At 39.2% G+C, this 14,078-nt stretch overlaps 2 protein-coding genes across 4 annotated transcripts; both read right to left on the reverse strand.

Moving 5' to 3' along the window:
- Positions 1-1,934: 1,934 nt before the first annotated feature.
- Positions 1,935-4,484, reverse strand: RPL22L1 (ribosomal protein L22 like 1). Its single transcript, XM_026705766.2, has 4 exons — positions 4,244-4,484; positions 3,587-3,676; positions 2,770-2,891; positions 1,935-2,254 (listed from the first exon to the last, which is right to left on the reverse strand). Exons 1-4 carry the CDS (start codon positions 4,250-4,252, stop codon positions 2,110-2,112), a joined length of 366 nt encoding a protein of 121 aa, XP_026561551.1. The 5' UTR covers positions 4,253-4,484; the 3' UTR covers positions 1,935-2,109.
- A 934-nt stretch (positions 4,485-5,418) lies between these two features.
- On the reverse strand, positions 5,419-13,773 carry EIF5A2 (eukaryotic translation initiation factor 5A2). 3 transcript variants are annotated; one of them, XM_026705762.2, is made up of 5 exons: positions 13,481-13,773; positions 11,315-11,504; positions 10,162-10,266; positions 9,103-9,234; positions 5,419-8,338 (listed from the first exon to the last, which is right to left on the reverse strand). In XM_026705762.2, the coding sequence occupies exons 2-5, from the start codon at positions 11,477-11,479 to the stop codon at positions 8,279-8,281; spliced, it is 462 nt and encodes a 153-aa protein (XP_026561547.1). In that variant the 5' UTR covers positions 11,480-11,504; positions 13,481-13,773; the 3' UTR covers positions 5,419-8,278. The 3 variants fall into 3 exon arrangements, with proteins under 3 accessions (XP_026561547.1, XP_087789576.1, XP_026561549.1); XM_087933450.1 differs by having other exon boundaries at positions 12,963-13,483; XM_026705764.2 differs by lacking the exon at positions 13,481-13,773 and adding an exon at positions 13,104-13,467.
- Between the last annotated feature and the right edge of the window lie 305 nt (positions 13,774-14,078).

Genomic DNA, 14,078 nt, shown 5'->3' on the forward strand with positions numbered 1-14,078 from the left:
TTGACAATGCATGCCTTGGGAAAAGTTAAATACAAAATTAATAGATTCGGAAAAGATGTTTGGAAAAATTAAGGGAAGTTGATTTTACATACATACATACATAGATTACATCCATAATCAATATTTATAATGCATTAATTTATAAATGCATTAATGAAAAGGAATGAACATAGTCTAAATAAAATCACTTCCAATAACTTCACACTTATGCAGGTAGTTCTCCCTTACAATCAATCATTTAGTGACTATTCAAAGTTATAACAGGACTGGAAAAAAAGTGACTTATGACGGTTTTTCACACTTACAACCATTGTAGTATCTCTATGGTTACGTGGTAAACATTCAGACACTTGCCAACTGGCATATATTTATGAAGGTTGCAGAATCCCAGATCATCTTTTGTGATCTTCTGACAAGCAAGACAATAGGGAAACCGGGTTCACCTAACAATTGTGTTCCTAGCAGCAGTGATTCACTATATAGTAGTAGCAGTGAAAAACTATGGCAAGAAAGGTCATAAAATGGGATAAAACTCATTTAACAACTGCCTTGGTTAAGCAACAGAAATTTTGGGCTTGATTGTGGTGGTAAGTTTAGGTCTACCTGTATCCATCTAAAGGTAATTTGCCACTTCCAGGAGACCCCTGGGCCCCCACCCACTCTCCACAGGCAGTTTCATTATCCGGCCTTCAGCTCTGGAAATACAAGTTTTCCCTCAAATACCCAATCAAGCCTGAGCATATTTAATTTCCAGATTCTATGTTGGCCAGGCACTGCCACCTGCTGGCAAATCATGGTATGTTAACCCCCCTCAACAAGCCCACTTCCAAGGATACTAGCCGTCCTTGACTTATGACAGCAATTGGGACTAGAACCTCTTTAGTTAAGCGATACAGTCATTAAGCGAGTCACCAGGTGACTGCACCTATTTTACAACCATTTTTCCCCTGTGGTTAAAGCAATTCACAGAGTCACTAAGTGACTCCTGGTTTCCCCATTGATTTTGCTTGTTGGCAGTTGGCTCACAAATGGCGACCACATGACTGTAGGATGCTGCAGTGGTCATAAGTGTGAAGTCTGGTTATAAGTCACTTGTGTCAGTGCCGTCCTAACTTCACATGGTTTCTAAATAAATGGTCCTAAGTTGAGGGCTTCCTATATGATATTATAAAAACATAATAAGAGGAGAAATTGGATGGAACTGACTGACAAATGATAGATACAAAACTGACACGGAGTGGAAATAGCCCAATTCATTCATCTGTAGCATTTGTACCACTGGGGCTTTTGTGACACCTCAAGAAACCTATTCACTACCATTATCCCCATTCTGCATGGAGGTAAACCCAGTGGCTATTAAAAACAAACAGAACTAAAGAGCCTCTTGATGCGAGTGAAGGAAGAGAGTGCAAATGTTGGCTTCAAACTCAACATTAAGAAAACTAAGATCATGGCATCTGTCCCTCTCAATTCCTGGCAAATAGAGGGGGAAGAAATGGAGGTAGTGACAGATTTTATTTTCCTAGGCTCCAAGATCACCACAGATGGGGACCACAGCCAAGAAACTAAGACACTTACTCCTGGGAGGAAAGCTATGGCAAACCTAGACAGCATACTAAAAAGTACGTATAGCCAAGGCTATGGTTTTCCCAGTTGCAATGTATGGCTGTGAAAGTTGGACCATAAGGAAGGCTGAGTGCCAAAGAATTGAGGCCTTTGAACTATGGTGCTGGAGAAGACTCCTGCAAGTCCCTTGGACTGCAAAGCAATCAAACCGGTCAGTCCTGGAGATCAACCCTGACTGCTCTTTAGAAGGCCAGATTCTGAAGATCCACCCTGATACAGCAGTTTTTACTTGGGGTTTTAATTAGAAAATAGTCCATCATACACATAACTTCAATGAAACACACACAACTCAGCCTCAGACATAAAAATATATTCTTTCTGAATAGCTATTTAATGGCACTTTTAAAATATATCTCAGAGGTGACAGGATATTTAAAGTAGCATACAAGATCTATTCAGTAATAAGTTAATGTGTGCTCATAAATAGTTGATAGTGTATATACTCTGTTCATTCAGGAATATGATGCTCCATTTAAAAACTCATTATTCCTCAGCTTCAGATCCTTCATCATCATGACTGATCTGGAAATAACGCAGCTCATAGGTCTCCTTGTCGGACGCTACCACTCGCAACCAGTCACGAAGATTGTGCTTCTTGAGGTACTTCTTCGTGAGATATTTAAGGTACCTTTAAAACCATGTGAAGAAAATGATTTAGGTTCAATATTTGAGAATCCACGAATTATAAACAAAAAAAGCAGAAGAAAAGAATTCTGAAAAAGTAACCTTAGCGTCATCTGTTGAGTTCACTCTAATTTAATCAAGCCAAACAGGAAGGCTAAGAAACTGAATTCAACTCTAAACTCATTTCAGACATCCTCTATCATTTCCAGCCCTTATCTATTTCTAATCTGGCAAGATTGTTGTGGGGGTGGCTGGGAATGATACGAAGAACTGCAATACTACCATATGTATATAATACCTCCCTATATTCACCTCCCCCACCCAGCAAAAGAACAAGACTCCAGTGGTAAGGATCTTATGTGGAAACATGCTATTGGGTAAAATGGCAAGTCCAATTTTTATAGGTACTTTCCATTAAACTTGCCATCTAATGTAATATATTTTACAATTTTTAAAACATTTAAAATTATTGATGATGCAAGGAGCCAAAGAAAAGTTGCAATACAAAATTAAACCAACCTTTTTGAGAACTGCTTTTCTGACGTTACTGTGATCTTATTTTTAAAACGTTCAATGTGAACTACATTTCCCAGGTTTCCTGTTTTTCCATTGACTTTAATTCTCTCATTCAAGAACTGTTCCTAATTAAATAAAAAAGCAAAAGAACACTAGGGAATGGTGCCCTAGGTGTGGGTCTAGGGAAGAAACCCTAGCCAGGCAACATTTGTTATTACAGTCACAGAATATAATTATACCATACAAGCACCTCCCCTTGAAGCATCTTTTATTAAAATTCCACCCAAGAAATTTAGCAAACACAATACATGCTATATCTATATTTAAGTTTTCTAATATTATACACCTGTGCAATATATCTGATAGCTAAGGGACTAAACTAGGTGAATACGTTTAATAAGAGGCATTATAATTAATTACTTTTTCAGGAAAGGATTTCTCAGACAAAATTACTCTCCAAGTTTGTTTGCCTGAAATTAGCTATATACAACCTTGGTGGCACAGTGGTTAGAGTGCAGTAGGTACTGCAAGCTCATCTACTGCAATCTGGCAGATCAAATCCCACCAGGCTCAAGGTTGACTCAGCCTCCCAAGGTGGGTAAAATGAGGACCCAAATTGTTGGAGGCAATATGCTGATTCTATAAACAGCTGAGAGGGCTGTAAAGGGTATATAAGTCTTAAGTGCTATTGCTATATATGCCTAATTTTTCTCTAAAACGAAACTACAATGATGAGAATTTTCTACTTTCCTTAACACTTAAGCTTCACCTCTCCTTCTACTATATAGCTCCTTAGATGGTTAAGAATTGAGTTACTTACAAAGTTTCCAGAGTCAAATATGCCATCTTCCACAGGATGGGTAAGATCAAGGTTATACTTGCAAGTTACTTTTTTCAGTTTATCCTTTTGCTGAAAGAAACCCAAACACATCCTTCAGGTTAACATCTGCTATTATTATGTTGACAATTTCAAGGTCTAAATATGCTGTAGCAGAGCCTTTCCTAATCTGGCATAGTGCAATAGGGTGGATTGCAATGCACTGAAAACCAACCCAGAATGGAGTTATCACAGGTTTTATTTAATCTCTATCCACAGCTGGTTGTGGAATTCAAAGCCGCCCACCTTAAGGGGACCGAATCTGAGCAACACTGATCTATAGGATCATTAAGGATACCCCCCCCTACAAAAAAAAAAGCAACCTAGATCTTGTATCATTAACCCATAGGTGCTTATTTCATCACTGGTTACGCTGGTCTCCCTCCTGGCAGGGTCTTTCGCAAGGCAACCCTCGCAGAAAGAGGCTTAACCGTCCACTCTTGCCCAGCGCAGCCTTCACCTCGGAGCGGCTTTCCGCAGCTCCCAATGGAAGCAACGAAGGCCACAGCCACCTCGCAAGGTTTCAGCTCCTTCTCTTCCCTTGAAACCACCCGCACCGCCTCGCCAACGGCCGACAGCGCGTGCGCGAAACCCGCTCACCGGCGCCATGTCACCCAAACCTTCGTATTCCGAAAAGAACGAACGCCTTCGCGCGGCCCTCTTTTATAGCGATCCGCCTTGTGACGCAATCTTACGTAAAGGCGTGCCGCACGCGCCCGAGAGATACTGTAGTAGTAGGCGCGTCTAGGAAGCGTTTCCTCCCTCGGATTCCGGTTTGGGGCGTTTCTGATTCAATAAGGGCCAAGGCATGCCGGGTAAGCGCACAGCTCCGTTCACGTGTGTTGGGACTGCAGTTTCCGGGGTTTTAAACCAGGAATCCCGAAACGTGGCAACTTTTAAGACGTCTGGACTTCAACTTCCATTCTGGGAAGTCTTAAAGTTGCCAAGTTTGGAGACCTCTGTTCTAAACTAAGCCGAAAGCTGGTAACCGTGGAAGGGATGGTTCCCAAACGTGTCTGATTGCACTCTTCGTTCCACTCATTTCTCAACTCCACTCCCCCCCCCCATACATAATGGTTTGAGGGTATTCTGGAGCGACTGGTTTCCAGTTCCATGCCTTGTTAAGACCACACATGGAATACTGCATCCAGTTTGGGTCACATAATAAAAAAAGATGTTGAGACTCTGGAAAGTGTGCAGGGAAGAGCAACAAAGATGATTAGGGGACTGGAGGCTAAAACCTATAAAGGACGGTTCCAGGAATTGGGTATGTTTAGTCTAATGAAAAGGACTAGGGGGTGAATTGATAGCAGTGTTTCAATATCTCAGGGGTAGAGAAAGAAGTCAAGCTATTCTCCAAATCACCTGAGGACAGGACAAGAAGCAATGGATGGAAACTAATGGAGAGAAGCAATCTAGAACTAAGGAGAAATTTCCTGAAAGTTAGAATAATTAATCAGTAGAACAACTTGCATCCAGAAGTTATGAATCCTCCAACTGTGGAAGTTTCTAAGAAGAGATTGGACAACTATTTGTTTCAATGGTATCAAGTTTCCTGGCTGAGTAGAGGGTTGGACTAGATCTCCAAAGTCCCTTGTAACTGTTACTGAGCAGTATTCTTCCTTAAAACCTATGCATAAAGATCATTGATGTTAAATAGAACCGGTTCCTAAAGTGCTATGAAATAGTGCTATGAAATGAAATACACTCCTCTCCAAGTTGCTGGAGAAGACATTATAGTAGCGTAGAAATACAGAAGTGACAATAAATAAAAATAGCCTTTACGTTTAAACTTTATTTTTTTGTTACTGTGACTCAAATAATAATTCAAACATTTTGTTAAAACAAGTCCTTAAAAGCCAAGAACTCTTAAACATATGAACACTTCACTATTACAGAAATGCAGAAAAAGTACAAACCTTTCAAGTTTTGCTTTTAAAGTCAAGGGCACTCTTATATAATGAACTTTGCATACATTACTTGCCAGTAGGTATAATTGCATACTTATGGGAGCTTCCTATTGTGGCAAATACAAAACCATTTCCCCCCCTACATTTAATTTAAAACAATGACTTTTTTTAATGTAACAATCACTGAATGTGAAAGCCCAGAATTCTACAAGTACAGTACCACAATCTAAACACCACAAAGATCAATGTCTTTAATTATACTGTGAAAATTTTTGATAGTAACAGATAAGAATCTTGATCTTTACACACTCACAAAAATTTAACACAGCTTATTCCATTAAAAGTTCCAGTCAGCATTCCAACATTTAAAGCTTACTGTTGTCAAACATGTCATGTAACCTACAGAGTAGATGGATCACAATGTTTGACTCCTTTAGACTAATTCAATATACTAAATTTTACTTGTGTTCTAGGCATGCTATAAATTTATGCAATACAAAACCCTGTTACAACTTTTAAGCAGCTTTGTTAAAATAATTAACTTAAGCTCTTTCACATCTTCACAAGAGCAGCCCTGAGAAGAATATACTCAAGTCATGGCTCAACTAGCAGTGGTTTCGTTGCGCACAGATGCAAGACAACAAAGACATCAAGAGGTAAATTGGGGTTTTAACAAAAGAATCCCTAACATCTAAGGGAAAAAAAATCCGCAGTCCAATGAACAAAAGATTCCAAGCAAATAGCTTAGATCATAGCAAACTGACAACAGGACTATTTCAGACTTCATTTTGGCCCTCAGCTTGTAAGATTCTGACCCTGCTCTTGAAAATTAAATGGTTTGAACTAAAAAGTAAAAAACAATCTAAACATGGATTCATAGGAACATGATGGCCCTGAAATAGCACAAAGAACCTGAAATATATAGCATTGTTTCAATAGCAAAGTATTGTAAACTTAGTGAGTTTGTAGACAATTAACCTCTACAAGAGAAATGGCTTTGCTATTAGCTTGTTGGAAATACTGTAGTTTTACTGGTGTCCTACATAAGATCTAGCTTAGAGACATTGTATTTTTTTTTCCTGACTTGTGGTTTCAGACTGCTAGGAATTAATTTGAAGCCCAAGTACCACTTTCAGGAATGGGTACTTCTGGTAAGGAATTCCTAAAAGATGACACCACTAGGAAGATACTAGCAGGACTCCTTAAATATTATCTCAGTATTCTCAGCTGCTCAGGCACAATAGATAACTGTTGGACAAATGATCATCACAAATGGTACTAACAAATGTCCACATATCAAACCGACTTCCATTCCTGGTATGGATATTGACAATACAGTATTAAGGAACACTCACATGATTAAACTTTTAACAATAAGCTAGAATCCTTCAGCTTCCTAGTAGCCCTAGATCTTGAAACATGTAGTTATTTACCACTATAACAAGACTGTGCTTTTTTTCCAAGAGTGTTTATTGCCAAATTAAGTTGTATTGTGCCCCTGTTCTGCATAGATACTTGCTTAGTTAAATCTAGAGCTTATAAAGATCCAGATGCAGTTTATTTTCCCTCTACTCTAGCTTTACCACTTAAGGGCAAATCAAAATCCTACTATTCCCCCCACAAAAAACCTGCCAATAAACTAAGCATGTTTTAAGAATCTAGTCACTAGTTCAAGTTAGTCATTTGCTACCAAAGTATAAGGCAAATTTAAGTAATTAGGTTTCTCCCCAAATGCTAATCAAGCTGAAACATGACCTTGCAAGCAAAGATCACATGGATAATAGGTTGATTAGTAGTTAGGCATTTGCCTGTGCAGCGTAACCAATCCTTCTCAAGTAGATTTTGAATCAGAACAGTTCTATTATAGTCCAGAGGTTCATTTGTTTGATAGAGTGCGCTATCATAGTTCTTTATAAACTCTGCAAGACAATCCATGGCTCAAATTCTGTTCAGTGACACAGGGTTGAAATTTAGCCTTCAGGCCATTGATAGGTGCAGGTTTGCTTCAATTCCTAAAAAAAAAAGTTTACTTCTGCCATAAACCTAAAAAAAAGTTAAAAGCCAAATCAAATACTGTAACTCTTGAGGCATTGCCTTGTTTAAAGCTGGAAGTGGTTGAACTCTACATTGAAAACAAAGGCCTCTAGTGAATCTCCTTTCCACCCTGCTCCCAACATTTGTGCACTATTAACCAGAGTATGAAAGCACCCAGCAATTCTGGATGTTTACATCACAGCAAATTGTGACCAATTAAGAGCAAGCCAGCAAAGCTACAGTTTGCTATACACAGCCATCAGCACTGGCATTTTGATCACATGAGTTCCGTTGTCTCTAGCCCAATTAGGCTTCACAGTTCAGTGCAAGCCACATTTTACCATGTTTAAGATTTTAAAACAAAGTTATTTGTTTCTTTAAAATGTACATAAACTCAAACTTGAGTACTACCTTGGTAATTGGCACTGCTATACAGTCTCATTTGAGCAAAGCATACTATTTTTGAATACCTCATGATCTAAAATGACAGTTTTTGACTGCCTTGCCATTCCTGTAAGCACTTGAACTTCAGCAATCTTAATATTGCCAAACTGCTTGCAACATCAGTCAGCACTATTTTCAAACAAAGACACGAGGTTGCTAGTGAAGGTTATAGCTTTGGTGATAATCAGAACTAAAATACAAGATTTGCAGTTGCTGGTACTTTAGCAACTGTTTGATCCAGGTGGTCCTATTTACAAGGTTTTATGGCTACAGCACATTCTTCACTCATTGCAGACATGACTGACACCTACAGAAAGGGAAAAAATAATTTTGTTAGGTTCTACAATTCCATTATATTTTCATTTCAATCAACACATCAATGTTAGTTTGCTACATTATTAGTTTTGAAATTATTCCTACAACAAATTATTGGGCAAATCCCTTGTTTCCCATAAATATAAAAAAAACTAGGAAAGCACACTAAGCAAAAATGTGGTTTACTTATTTATGGACTTTTGTATATGAATCTATGCTTATAAACCAAGGTTTTATGTTTTATGGATGTGAATCCAGCTAATTTTGCTTTGTTCATTAACTGTGCATTGGGATTTTTTCTAAATCATGGATTATCTAAATAATGTGGAAAGGCAATAAGGTATTTGAAGTACTCCTAACTAAAGTTAAAATTCATGTTCATTGTAAAGGGTAAAGCATACAATGGCAACTTCCACATAGAACATGAATGCAAAGACAGAAACAGACCTAACTCAAAACTAACAATATTTTTGACAACTGAAACAATGTTTTAATCTGTGTGGTTTTTAATGTTTTAATTTTTACTTGTTTTATAACTGGTAACTTTATAACTACCCAGTCACCTTGTGGGAAGATGAGCAGCATAAAATTTTAATAAATAAATAAAAAATAAATGAGACACTTAGATTCTAGATAGAAAGCACTTCCCTTGCTTTACAGAAAAAACTGTTATTTATGGGGGGAAAAGAAAAGATATAAGAAACACTCCTACAGTAGTTGGTGTCATTATAAAGAGTGTAAAATGGGCATCCTTACCTGGAAATCTTCCCCTGCATTGTATTTTCCTTCTATTTCTTTGCCTAATTCACCTTCTGGTACTTTCAGGTCTTCTCGAACTTCTCCACTTTCCGTCAGCAGAGAAAGGTAGCCATCCTGTATACAGATTAGCTGCAAAATATGGTTAAAATATTTTATTCAATTACATTTTTCATTAAAATGGGGAATTATACAGCCACTGGTTTGAAAATAAAACCTTATTGTTCTTTTTGAAAATGCCTATCCTGAAGTTATTAGAAATTAAAACATCCTCACAACGTATTTCTCAATGTTGCCATTTCTCAAACCAATTTTTAAGTCCATATATTTTAAAGAACTAAAGTATGAATTCTATTTGCTCACATTAGTTAATAAAGTTTCAGAAATCTTTTTAGAAGACTTTATCAGAAGTGGGAAGACACAAAGAATGTATTCTTTATTGTTCATCTTAAAAATTATTAATGTTAATTCAAACCAAGATGTCTCCAAAAGTTTTAGATTTTTAGGAATCTTGGTACTATCTGGCAATATTCTAACATGTGTAATACCATAGTTTATTATTTAATGATAACTGGAGACTGGAAAGAAATGAAACCTTATTAACCAGCTGGGACCCAGCAAGAGGAAAGCCATTTGATTACTACTGCTTCCTAAACTCACATGTACTAGTAGTCCTTGCCAGTTCATTTACAAAGTTACAATGGCACCGAAAAAAGTGACTTATGATAAACTAAACTAAAGAAAGGTCATAAAATGGGACAAGACTCACTTAACAAATGTCTCAATAACAGAAATGTTGGGCTCAATCATGGTCATAAATCAAGGACTACCTGGAATTGATACTACACAATATTAAACTCTGAATAACCCCATTAAGAATAAACTGTTGCAAATCTAGGTATCCATGAACCAATTTCAGCACCACAAAGTGACAATTAAGTATGTGGAGGTCAATTTCCCCCATCTCAATTTAGACCAGGTTCCCTAAGGTGAAACTTCCACTTTGTACACATCTAGACAGCAAATCCAAGGAAACCCTAGATTCAGAGACATACTTACTTGATAATCATTCCTCTTGATATTTGGAACATCCATATTGTGAGTGGAAGGGCATATATCTTCATACTTTTTGCCAGTGAACACATCAATACCAACTAAATGAACCTGTTTAGAAAATATTCATAATCATGTAATTAGGTTACTAAGAATATTGTATTTCATATTTTCTCATATTTATTCAGATCGTCCCACATAACATCTCTATGAACATGTTTCAATATAGATTTTGTAGTATTCTGAATATGTAACGTTTTTGAAGACCTGTTTCATTTCTAATGTTATTGATTAAAATGTCATAAACTGGATGTTTTGTACTATGTATATTTTAGATGTTTTCCCAAAGGCTCAAAACTATTAGGTGTTTGCATTATACATAATAGCTGTATTAAAGAATTGTATATGAGATAATGCCTAAGGTTCATCAAGAATTTAAACGCAAATCTATTACAGGGCTTTAGGCAACACAATAGGTGGGTAAATGGGGTAATTTATAGGGAAGCAAGTTCCCAATATTAATTTAAGTGTCAACTTTCCAGCTCTTAGCTACAAACTATTCTGCTAAGGTGCAATCTATCAGAAGACTATCACAAGCAGATTTACAAGTAGATTTACACTCTAACTTTTAGCAGGTAACGCATTCTGCAAATTTTAAAGGTAAAATTCTTCTATATTCTTTATAAAACCGATTCTATGGTTTAGAATCAGACTGATTTGTAGAGCGAAAACATGCTACACCCTGGCATCTGGATTTTCACTTCTTGCACAAATTTTCCTCATCATTTATTGGCATATAAGTTCAGTTATGACAAGGAACAGAAAAGGCCACGTTGGCTAGCAATTCTGCAGGTTCTAGTCCCAAAACATTTAGAAAGTAGCAAACCATGGAGAACTGGCTGAAAAAAATGATATGCAGAATTAGAACATAATGCTTGAATTAATCCAATGTGCCATTCTGGAATTCGTTCAGTTTAAATATGTTCTATTTAGAGAAACAAGATAGTATGCAATTTTATTTGATGATTGAATCAGTTTGTAAGGACAACCAACAATAAATGCAGTTAAGCAAAAATGAAATAGTGGCAAATTCTTAATTTTCGTAAGACGCTATTTCTGCATTAAAGCAGTAAAACAGGTAAATTGTACTTGAGATTACCTTGGCATGACCGTGTTTGCCAGTTTTGGAAGTTGACATTTCCACAATCTTGCAGGGACGTCCCTTCAGCACCACAAAGCCATTTTTACGGAGAGCAGAACATTGCATTGGGTAAGTGGCAGAAGCACCAGCATCTCCAGTGGTGAAGTCAACTTCATCCGCCATAGTACAAAATGAATTCTAGAAAATACTATAATTTCCAAGAGATAGTTTTTAGCCTTTTCATAGATATCATCAAAATTGCTAGTAATGCTTTAACCTAACACAGTATCTGGTGTTCTGCACAGAAGGATAAGAAGGATTTATTCCTCTCTCCTTATAGATATTAGTCTCAACTACTGTTTCACAAACATTTTGCTCAGTAGTTTACTATTGTCTAGATATAGCCAATTCCTCACCATTTAGATAAAAGAGCTTAAATTTGAATTTTACATCTTCTAAATATGCATTATCTAGATGAGGGAGAAAAGGGGAAGCTTCAGAAAAAAGTTATGAATATTTCAAATTAGTTTGGAATTCCAGTGGGGTACTGAAGAAGAGCTGTGGTCACTGTTATATAATAGTGAGGATAATATAAAGCTTTCCAACCCTCAGTAGAGGGTTGGAGTGAAAAGTAGAGCTTGAGTGAAATTTATAAGTGTCTGGCAACAATACAATTTGAGGTATCTTTCAAAATTGCTTTTTCAGATTGCATCCTCCAGGAGCCATCTATATAATTAAGAAGCAAGTAAAACTATTGTATTTATATCAGTTATTCATTTGAACTGCTTGAGGAAAGTGGAAGGGAAGCAAGCAGTTGGGAAACCAATACACCATGCTTATTTAAATAAGGGTAGCTAAACCAGACCATGTTATAATTACTGCAATGATTTTTACTGAACTCTGGCCATAACAGTAGTGTTGAATGCACTGTGATTCAGTTTTGGCAGCTTAAACAGATCTGTCGTTACCACTATCACAAAGAAACATGATTCATCACCATTATAGAAGCTACAAAGGGTGTGTGTGCACTAAGGAAGGTGGAGGCAGCTGCAGCCAGAGGCAAGAAAGACTGCATTTTGGCAGCAATCATTCTTGCCTGCTCCTCCTCCATGTATGGCAAATGCCTCCCTCCTTTTTGTGTGTGTCCTCATATCCAGACCTACCTACTCAATTCCTAAGACAAAAACTCTTGTGGGAAGAGAATATTTTAAAAAATGCCTGGAGAACTTAAAAGAGATAAGCTTTGCACTGGGGAGGATTTATTACCACCAAACCTGAAATTCTGGGAAGGCCAACAAGGTGTGACCCACTTGCCCCCAGGACAACTTGCAAATTTCTAAGAGGGATTTGGGCACACACCCTCTTTACACGCCGGGCAAACTCCTGAATTGCAGTTCTCCTGCAAGGGGAATGAACTTCTAAATCCAAATTCTCTCCTTAAAGGTCAAAAGGCGGCGGCCCCGGCTCCGCATTTATGTACCAGTGTTTTTATAGATTACCGTGATGAATGGGACGGGCGGGGGGAGGGGCAAAGACGGGAGTGACGACTCAGCAGTTATGTATCAGACCGCCCTTTCTATCGATTCTCAAGGCCGCCGGCGACACGAGTCAACTTAAAAGAGGGTTGGGTTTTTTTTTTTTCTTGGAAAGTATGGGGAAGGCTTACTCGAGGCTGCAGCCGGCCCAGGAAAGGAAGGAGCGAACTAGGTTGAAGGAGAGAGAAGGCCTCGATCCTGTCGAGATCCACGAGGGCTTTTTCCCAGCGGGCGGAGCCATTCATCCTCGCCAGCGACTCGAGCTTACCTACCTGGGTGGAGCCGCGCAGGCAGCTCGGGAAAGGGGGGGGAGGGCAGGAACTCCGTTCCCTTCCCGGGCGAGAGGAAAAAAAAAAAAGCCTCGGGAGGAGGAGAATATCTGGGCATTCGGTGAAGGTGCCGCTCGGGTGAGGGAAATCCGCCCGGCAACGCCTTCCTCACGCGAAAGAAAGCCAGAGGGCCTCCTCCGGGTTCCGTTTTCTGGCCCCTCGATCCCCCCCATGGCTGGGCTCAGAGCCGCTAGGAAGCGGGAAGGGGTGGCCAACGCGCGCCCGGGAAGGGCCTCCCGCGCTTCCCGCCAAAGGTCGGGCGGAAGACGGGAGATGCCACACACACCCGCCCGCCGGTCCGCGTCAGGCCAAGCACTTACCTCACGCGGCGCAGGAAAAGACTGACGGAGCGTCACGGCAACGCACATGCGCACAGCCACCGCCGGAAAGGGAAGCGGGAAGGTGCGTGGGAGGGGAGAGCAGGGAGACCAGCTGCGGAGAAAAAGAGGACGCAAGGGCGTGGGTGGCACGTTTCTTGAGCTGTCCGGAAGCCCTCAGCCTCGCCCACTCTCTCAAGCATCCCGCTCCGCCATTGGCTGCGTTTAATAATGGCCCCACCCACCTTAGTGGGCCGGGACCTCTTCCAGTTCCTATCGCTTGTCTTATGATTAACGTCATCAGTCCGCGCCCATGAAGTTTGAAACTAGCGTGGACTTGTCGAAGCACGTGGTCCTTGTAAGGAAAGCGGCGCACGTTGAAACGGTTTCCGCCGTTGGGTGGGAAGAGTTATTCATTATCTGATTAGTATTGGTCAGATAATCAGCGCATGGAATTTGTTTTTTTGGGGGGGGGGGGCTGGGGGCTAATTCAAATAAGATACCAGAGCAAAGACCTCCTAGATCACTTGTCTATGGAGATTCAATTTGCAAGGAGTATAAATCCTTTCATTCTCTGCCATCCAGTTAGAGCTGAAAGAAG

The sequence above is a fragment of the Pseudonaja textilis genome, chromosome 4, assembly GCF_049901715.1.
Source record: "Pseudonaja textilis isolate UNSWEBS1 chromosome 4, rPseTex1.2, whole genome shotgun sequence".
NCBI lineage: Eukaryota > Metazoa > Chordata > Lepidosauria > Squamata > Elapidae > Pseudonaja > Pseudonaja textilis.